The 9,723-nt window shown below is 39.5% G+C and overlaps 1 protein-coding gene across 3 annotated transcripts in view; it reads left to right on the forward strand.

Annotated features, from left to right (window-relative positions):
- SKAP2 (src kinase associated phosphoprotein 2) overlaps positions 1 to 9,432 on the forward strand; it is a 128,034-nt gene extending 118,602 nt beyond the window's left edge. For 2 of the 3 annotated variants that reach the window (XM_064166961.1, XM_064166963.1), the window contains 2 exons: positions 6,286 to 6,387; positions 6,794 to 9,432. In XM_064166961.1, coding sequence (XP_064023031.1) covers positions 6,286 to 6,378 — 93 coding nt within the window. In that variant the 3' untranslated portion in view covers positions 6,379 to 6,387; positions 6,794 to 9,432. Of the gene's footprint in view, positions 1 to 6,285; positions 6,388 to 6,793 lie in introns of those variants that run through there. The other variant, XM_064166962.1, reaches the window with a different exon arrangement.
- Positions 9,433 to 9,723: the final 291 nt, after the last annotated feature.

The raw sequence follows: 9,723 nt of genomic DNA on the forward strand, positions 1-9,723 counted from the left end.
ATTTTTTCAAGTTTGGTGTAGACTGTTTGTGCACGTGCAGCACTTGCAGCATTTGCTTGCTTTAGGTGCATGTTTCATGTTGGGAAATTCCACAGTTTCACCAGCCAAATGCAAGTAGTAATGGAAATTTACTTAGATGTCAGCAGACATCTGCTTAGAAGAATTACTGAACTTTGAAGCTAATTTAATTCCCATCTCATTTGTATTTTTGCTCACTTTAAACCAACAAACAATAACCTCAAACTGCAATTCTCCATCCCTGTTATTGTTTTAGTACCTGCCAATGCAATATAATGCTGCTTGTTCTGGTATTATGAACTATGGTATGCTCATTTGTGACTTAACCCTTTGCTCTAGAATTTTCCATCAAACTATATTGTTATCTTGGTATCTAGATTGCCCTTTACTCAGTGGTTGTACATTTCTATTGTAGCAGAGTTTTTGTTTTCAGTACAAGAAATGTCTGCTAAGCTGCTCACATCTCAATTAGTTTGTTGAGATTTTTTTTTTTGCTTAGTGAAGACAAAAAAATTTCCATAGCTCAGATTACTGCTTGTGAAATAAAAGACAACTCAATAGCACAGCTGTTTCATAACGAGTGTGAGCATTTTGTACATCATATGTATAATCTTCCTCACATGTATTTACTCAGTACTTTTCAAAAGGATCTGAAAAGCATACTCAAATCCCAAGTTCTTTTTGTTTTGATCAGGCTGTTTGCTGACCAGTCATACTGAGATCCAAATTTAAGAGTGATTTCTTCCCACAACCGTACCACTGCTGTCTTCCTTAGCAAATAGGGATCACCAATTGGAACAGATTTGCAGAGGGAAATGCTTAGTGCTGAGACCACAGTATGTACAAAGTATGATTTCAAAGTGGTTTGATGTCCAAAGAGGTCCTAGCTGTGTAGAATTGAGGTTGTGTTGTTAGTGGTTGGAGGACATTCAGGTGCATCTTCCATGTGTACTCTCTGAGACTGACAGCTCTGCAAAGTGAGCCTAAGTGAGGAAGGTGGGAGCATTGGGCTATTCCCTTCAGTGGGATTTTCTCATCAAAGCTAAAATGCAGTACTAAGCTGTACATTTCCTCCTGGATTGTTTAGGGCTATTCCTTACTGAAAAGATAAAAAAGGGATACATGGCTAAGCGTGAGATAAAGCAGAGGCCTTTAAGTGGAAGGTTAAAGTGACTCTAGCTCTGTTGGCTTGCATGCTGATAATATGTAAGCATTTACCTACCTTATTAGAAAAGCAATTTGCATTGTTTCATCTAATGGCAAATAAAATGGCTCTTCTCTTTTTCCAGGGTGTTTTCAGGGGCCAGTTTGGGTTCTGAATTCATCCTGCCCACCCCAGTTTGGAACTCTTCAACTGGTTTCTCATATTATTGCAGGAAGTAAACCCCAAATATGCAATCCTATAATAAATCTGCAGCTCAGATTCTTAAAGATGACCATTTTATTGCTGTCTTAAAACAACTTTGCTACCTGTGAAGAAGTCTAATTCAGTTGTCTAAAACATTTGTCATTTTCTACATTTTACTGAAAATGCTCTTCTGTGCCAAAAATGCTCCCTGGTTGGTAGTGTATCATTCAGTAGTTACCCTAAAGGAAGTTCTAACATTACATTTTTCAGCTAGTTTGAAACTCCTGGTTGAATTAGAGATATTCTAAAGTATTGCCTTGCCAAGATGCCCTCTCCCCCCCTCAGGATATCCTTCTCAAAAAAGAAAATTTCTCCTTGCTTTCCACATGTCCTCAGCTTTATAGGACAGGCTACTTATTTGAACCCCAAACAAGGCTATAGATACATTTTGCTTTGCAGGTTTCCAGTTTGCAGGTCTTCGGCTTGTAAGTTAATATTAACAGTGCCACTGGAAGAGGGCAGGAGGAAAAATCCTGAATTCACACACTTCAGTTGTGTTTAAAAAAAAAAAAACAACCAACCCACCCATGCCATTGTTTTCTTCAAGGCGTTGAACCACAATAAAGTTTTTCAGCAGCTCTTTTTAAAAAAGCAAAACAAATAAAACCCCCCTCACCCTACACACATGGAAAAAACACACCATATGTATAGAACAATAGAGATTAATTGCACAGGGAACAGATGTTCTTAACTTTTGCCCAAGTCTGTAGAAGTTAACGTGGTGCAAAGGCATCAGGAGATCCTCATTTGCGCAGAGGATCTGCTCTGGAGATCCTTTTGCGTATAAACAGTTTCTGGCATCTCAAAGTTCTAAATAGTACAAACATCTTGGGCTAAGAAGATATATGTGAGAAGCAGGGAGTGTGTTTCTACCTGGTGTATTTTCCCCAAGTGACAAAAACTTTTATGATCAGTGCCTCGTGAAGAGATAGGTAATGTACACACCAGTGCAGTGAAACTGGTGGGATGGGGACAAGGAGAAGCATCTGCTCGCAGTCTGTTCAGTTGAGAGCATTTAAGGAGCCCGTAAACCGTGATGGGATTTCCCCCACCCTGCATTATAGCGTGCTGTACAGGGAGTGTTTTGCCAGCATGTTAACTGTTGAATTGTAATCTGTTCCTTGCTGCCCTGTGAAATTATTTCACTTTGGTAAATACATTTCTGCTGGGGGTGGGGGGGAGGAAGAGAAATGCGCTCTTACTAAAGACAGTGAAAACACAGAAGTAGCTTAGAAAGTATTTGGCCATTTGTTAAGGCTGTTGTATGGTATTATCTGGCATAACATATCCCACTGCCCTGGCTTGTCATGCAGGGGTTGCAGTGGCCCCTTCCTCCCCCCAACCCCTGCCTAGCATTGCTGGTATGGCAAATGTGCTCCCAGTCACATGGCAAAGCCCTGGCTGCACACTTGTGCATTCTCCTCATTGCTAGATCTGGCCCTGCCCCCTCTCCTATCCCTCTGTTTGCCTTGGAGCAATTCATTTTGCTGTTATTGAATTTCTTTGGAGAGTTATTTTCATACACTGAGCATCACAGCACCTCTGGATCTTGATAGCATTTCTACATAAGGAGAAAGAAGCTTTGTGTTAGTAATTACCTAACATTGTCAGGAGCTGACTGCAGGCCTCTTTCTAGTGATAACAGAATAACCACATAATGTAGCTTTATAGCACATGATTAATAGAAAATAATTACACATCCTACAAAGGGATGCAATATTTCTTATAAATTGACTACAATGGTTTCCTGTAGATTAAAGGACTCTTTATTATTTTATCAGTCCTTCTGAAGTACAGTCGCTTGCCTGTGTTAGCAGGGATGTTAAGAGCTGAATACAGTGAGGGATACCAGATGGTAAACCCAGTGGTACCTGAGATCTGAAGCGGATGCTTGCAAAAGCACCACGTTTCCCAACTCTTAAAGAGAAATGTAAAATTCCTAGCTGTATTCACATCCTCCTGTGTATAAATCATTGTTTCCCTCCAATGTGGTCTTTAGACTTCTATTCTACACATTTAAAGCAGCACTAATAGACGTATGGGCCTCACAACAGCAGTGTATTAATTAAATTATATTGCTATGAAGGAGTTTATAATTGGTAACATTGATAGAAACAATACATCAATTCGGATTGTATGTGTGACTTCAAGAAAGGACTGGGAAGGGCTACTTAATCTGCCTGACTACTAAGCACTCTTTTGTGGTACTGATGACAGAAAAGAGTGGTTAGGAGTTCAAGGAGAAATGTCTGTACTTTAATCAGTTTAAAAGTGAGTGCCATCTTATGATTCTAAACCCTAAGATTAAAGTTTTATATTCTTGGTGGGTAGGTCTGCGTTATATTTTTGTTCATACTGCTACAGACCACAAATAGTTTAATTTGGATTCATGTTGCTCTTGAGACTCAGGCAAAGAATAGTAACATAAAGTAAAAGCTTCTGTGTTGCAATGCTGTCTGTATGGTATAATGGTTGCAGAGAATCCTTAAATTAGTTTACTAGTCCGTTACATCAACATTCATTTCATCTTCTCTCTTAGCTTCATGCCAGAGCAAGAAGTGGTGTATTAATAAGCAGCAAACTGCAGAAAGTTTTTGTAACAGCAGCATGCTTGTAATTTTAATTTGAGGTATCTTAATTGTTTCTTTAAAAACAATTGTTTCTATGTTCATGTCGTGTTGCTGAGTGCAGCATTTTCAATGGCTCATGCAATCCACAGGCATTTTTCTATGTGACTTGTCATATGCAATTTAATGACCGCTTAACTAAAGCCACTTCCCTCGTTTCATGTGTTATTTGTTTTTTTGGCTGATGTCTGGCAAAACTTCCTTAATCACCCTTGTCAGTCACTTCACTAGTTCCATGTAACAGCTTAAAATGTTTTGTTGCTTTTTTTTTTTTTTTTTGGAGAGATTTATTGCTGAGATTCCAGTAGTATATGTGAGTATTACACCTTTCAACAATTTCCCACTCCAGTCTAGAAATCCACTTTGTATATTTAACTAACGCATTGTGAGACAAAGCTTAGATTTATTTTGCTTTTTTTTTCCCCAAAAGAGGCTGATCTGGAACACTATAAACCTCAGTGTCAGGGTATTATTTAGTCTTTAAGGATTTGGGGTGGAATGTGTACCCTCATGGGAAAGGTTATGGGCAGTTCTTAACTTCTGTGGAGAGCAGTTCGCATTGAACATCAGGTACAGATACTTCCAGGCTTTCAGACCTGACGCATCCCCAGCAGTTTGGTTTGCAATGGAAAGAGGAAGAAGGTGAAATTATTTTTGCAGCTTTCTCGTTTGTGTGTTTGTATCATAAATGAAGAGTTTCCTGCTGCTTTTTATGTGGATTTTCTTTAAATCACACTTAACTGTGGTATTTTATGGCTGGTAGGATAGAATCTTTTAAACGACCAATTCACTGTGGAGAGGAGGAAGGGAATATTTAAGACTGATGTTCAGCCTTCCACAATAATAAAATCCAACAACCTCCCTCCAAGAAAACACAAATGAAAATCCCAACCAATACCAAAACAAAGCAAAAAACCAAACCAAACAAAAAAAACCCCAAACAAAATAAAAACAACAGGAAAAAAAAGGGAGGGGGGGGGAGGGGAAGAGAGCAAAAATAGGGGAAAAGAAGAAAAAATCTGGGCCCACATGAAATTGGGCCATCAACAGGGCTTCATCATAGTTAAGTATAGGGAGAGCTGAGTACACTAAGCACCTCATAGGACCCTAGAGAACTCTCGACCAGGCCAAATACGCCAGCAGCAAATCATTATAGCTGGGGCTCTAATGAAACTCCATTAACCCTTAAGCTCCACTTGACTATTTATAACTGAAAAACTTTATCTACAGTCAAAATAATAGCTTCATCTCAGTAGGACCATTAATTCAAAATGCTCCAGCCTCTTGCTTTTCTTGTCAGGAGTAGCAGTGTAGCAGGAAGCAGATGTTGCTTATCAGAGATATCTGTGTATTTTGTATTTTCCCCTGTTTGTTCCAAAGTAATTTCTATCTTGCTAATCGTTCAGTTTTGAATGGGCTCTCTGTTTTAATAATGCTTCATTTGTAACTCAATATACGTGTGTGTGCAATTTCAGCTGTTACAATTTATTGAACTGCCGTTAGGATTGATCTTAAAATATTTACCTCATAGGAAAAAAATTAAATTTGGATCCCACAATACTCTTACTTGGTATTGCTTTTGGAAGATATTATGTGTGTGTGTGTCCCCCGCCTCCAAAACTATTATAATTCATTTTGTTTCGTATTTATCTCACTAAGCCTAAACAAATTTCAAACAAAAGTGCATTAGTCATCTGTCAGACATAGATCTGTTGTAGAATTTCCCCTAAGCCTAAAGCAATAGTAGACTTTGTCCATAGAAAGAGATTATATGTCAGATACAGAGCAGCGCTGCCTGCACGTTCGAGCAAGGCAGGTCTTTAAAGCAGTTGATTTTAAGTTTCTTCGAGTTCAATGTTGTGATACTGAAAGAATTTCAGCTGATTTTTACATGTCAACGTTGTGCTGTTAGATTTTTGGTTACACAGATAAGGTTTTTGTATTAGTGATGAATAGGGGATGGAGAGATCAGCTATTTTTAGTAGGTGTTACGGAGAAGCGTGGCCATAATTAAGAAATTTTCCTCAGCCTGTCTGCCCTTCTCAAAATTTAACTTCTGTCTTTGCCTTACTCTGCATGCAAATGCCTCTAACAAAAAGATCCAATGTTTTAATTTTCACTTGAAATGATTATAACTGGATATAAGAGAAAGCATCCGTAAGGAGTTGCCTACAAAACTCCGTGGCGTTTATATCAGACTAAAGGTTAATATTGCATATTGTTTTCAATTAGGAGTACGATGAATTTGGCTGGTGGGTAGGAGAAATGAAGGGAACCATTGGCTTAGTGCCTAAAGCCTACATAATGGAGATGTATGATATTTGAGAGGCCTGGGTAAGTACATTTTAATCCAATCTTCTGTAATGGGTTATATGTTCCCTTGTTCTCTGTTTCATAAGTATTTCTTTCCTGGAACCTTTGTAGTTCTGTTAACATAAAGATTATGGCAAAATATATTGAAGATTCAGTTAAAGCACTTTTTTGGGGGTTTCTGTCTAAAATATTAAACCACAGTGTACAGATGATGGCTTTTACAACTACTTTCCTTTTCCAGATTTTTTTTTTCCTCTTTAAATAAAATTAGTGTGTTTTCCAGTTAGTTTTGTTAATTTAGTACTACTTACTTATCTGCCTGTGCAGAAAACCATGGAAGGGGATAGATATCTGGACTGGGTTTGATATGCATGTTTGAGGTTTCTTTGGTTAACAATGAACTTTCAACTTCTCTCTCCCTAATCAGGAGAAATCTGCACATGAAATCAAGAGTGGTGTGCAGCTGCAGTTCTACAGACCTGGCCTCTGGAAGAAGATCCAGCTGTAGGCGTTTTGTGTTTTCAGTGAATGTAGTCAGAATATTGCCTTGTGTATATTAAACATTAAAAAATATAGCTGATCATAACCCTGTGGAAATGTTCTTAGCCACTTTTATAGAATTACAATGCTAGGGAATGAAACAGATGACAACTAGCATATGGGGCACGAGCAAGCAAACAGTCAAATTCTCTGAAAGAAAGCACACCTATAGCAATACAGAGCACATTAGCAGCTCTCTGTCTAGCCATAGATAATTTGACCACTTCTTCTTGTTCCTTAGATTTAGAAGAATTAAACTGAACTTTGAAAGTAGAAAACTATTACTCAGTTCATGCATACATTAATGCATTAACCTTTTAATGCTCACTGTACATTTTGTGCAGTTTCCTAGGAAGATTAAGGGGAATTTATGTGTAATATTGCAAGTCTTCAGGGTATTTTGCTCCTGAGTATTTTGATACTATGTTTTAGCCAATTATTTATTTTTCTTATATATTTAGTGTTGTATTGTTAATTACTGTTCTATTACTATAACTATAGTTAATTACTGTTACTATCACAAGCCTGCTCTAGGTGAACCTGCTTTAGCAAGGGAATTGGACTACATGGTCTCCAGAGGTCTTTTCCAGCCTCTACCATTCTGTGTTCCTGTGATTCTTGTGCTGGTGTAATACAGCCTGTGTGGTAATAATGCCCTGGTAACCATTATGACTTGGAGATAGAAATTGTGTGAAAATCTGGGGAAAAAAAGATAATATATTAAACCACACAATTTTTGCTGAGTCAAAGATGAGCTAAATGTCAAGTTAGAATGATTTTTGTCTGTAGTGTGAAGTATTTTATCTGTACCTTACAGACACTTTCACAGAGCAAAATCTGGATACCTTGTTGATAGGTAGAATTTCTGATGCAAGTTGTACAATAGGGATCTTCAAGTCTATATGGATTAGTAACAGCTGCTGGGGCAGCCTTAGTGTCAAATCTGCAACTTTATGGCTGAAAACATCAGTTGAAACTTAAACGTACACTAAAATACTATCACTTGTGGACAAGGGTTTGGGCAAGTCAGAGTTAATACTTTAAATACTCTTGGAGATGCACTTTACTATTAGCATGCAAGATCAACTTTTGTGAATCCTCCCACACGCTTGATTTGTGAGACCCTTCATCTGCCAAAGAGGCAGGTCAAGCCAGTCTGCAAATTGCTGAGCCTGTGCAGGTCCCCTTGTAGTTGCTTGTGCTGTTTATGCTTCAGGCGGGTCCTGGAAACACTGTGGGTTAAAAGGTAAAGTTGGTCTGAGCTCAGAATTAGTGAACTTCAGTAAACTAAGATGTTGTGCTTTCTGTTACCTCGTGCCTCAATACTCGACGGTACACTGGATTCTAATGGGAGTCAAACAGGGTACAGAGTTGTGCTGCAATTTTTTAGGAAAGAGATAGTCATTGAAATTGATTCTGCATGTTATCAGCGAAGCATTAAAATGATAGATTATAGTCTTCAGATCTTTTACTACTTTAATTTATCAAGTGTACTTGTGGCTTGTGTACAGAATGTGAAGCGTTAATATCACGTCTAGAAAAGCTCCTTCCTTCTTGTTAACCTGGCAGTGTAATTAATCTGCCCGCCAAAGTGGCCTTTTATTAATTATGTAATTCCCAGTCCCACCACCACCGACTTTTTGGGGACCAAGCGCCCCCTCCTCTCGTTCAGATGACGCGCGTAGGCGCCAAACTTGACTTCGGGGCCGAGCCCGGTGCGCTTGTACGGAGCAGCCGGGCTGAAAGCAGGGGCAGCGGGCGGAGGCTGCGCACCGTCCTGCACTCTCCTGCGAGGCCATACGCTGCCATGCGAGGCTTTGCATTAGTTTGCGCGGCCCGGCGTTGCTGTGCGCGGTTCTGCGCTGCACTGCGCGCCCGCGGCAGTAGGTGGCAGCAAATTTTCACAGCACGGGCGGAGGCTCAGCCCCGTCTCTTTGCCCCGCTCTCGGGGCCCGGCGGCGCTTCTGCCGTTTCTCCAGCAGAGGGCGTCCTGACCCAAGCCATGAGTCGCGACCCTGCCGCGCTTGCCCCTCCTGGGTGGTGGCAGCCAGGGAAATAAAGTGTCTTTTGTCTCTACTTCTGCTTTAGGGCTTCCCTCCTCCTCGTAGCGCATGGAAGGGAGGGGGGAATAAACAAGCTGCCTTAAAAGTCAAAATGTGAAAGATGTCCTGAAGCACACTCAAAGTGTCTCGGAACGGACCAGGGATGAATTGTGTGCTTTAAATCTGTAAATGCCATAACCTTTCCCCCTTTTTTTTTTTGGATAAGAAAAGCTCTGTTAATACTACCGAAACAAAACTCAATGGTAGAAAACGCTGACTGCTTTATTTTCAGTGTTGCACTTGCCTTTCTGTGAACAGTAAAGCCGCTACCTTTGTCAAAAGGTGATTGCAAGTCCTATTTTGCACGGTGTTGTACTCAGTTGTTTGCTGCATCCTGGATTTGTGCTGTACTGCCATTAGATCTTACAGTAATGTTCTACTCTGCAAATTTTTAAGGTTCAAATAAAGTTTAATTGTTTGCAAACTGTTATGATGCTAATAATTCAACAGCCTGCTGTGTTACTAATGAAATTACTTTGTTATGATTAATTTGGAAAATAGTGTGTTGATTGTAGTAATTAAGCACAACAAGGTGAAGTAAATGATTCTAATGCCATCTGGCCTCCAGACTGAATGAAGAAATGAAATGGGGCTGTCATCTGAATTTATTCAGAGAAGTAAGGGTAATACAAATGCTTTTTATAGCAGAGGCGCCTGGATATAATGATGCCACTCTTTAGTATGTTTTCATGTACTTCTACATACAGACAAGTCA

This window comes from Pogoniulus pusillus, chromosome 28 (genome assembly GCF_015220805.1).
Source record: "Pogoniulus pusillus isolate bPogPus1 chromosome 28, bPogPus1.pri, whole genome shotgun sequence".
NCBI lineage: Eukaryota > Metazoa > Chordata > Aves > Piciformes > Lybiidae > Pogoniulus > Pogoniulus pusillus.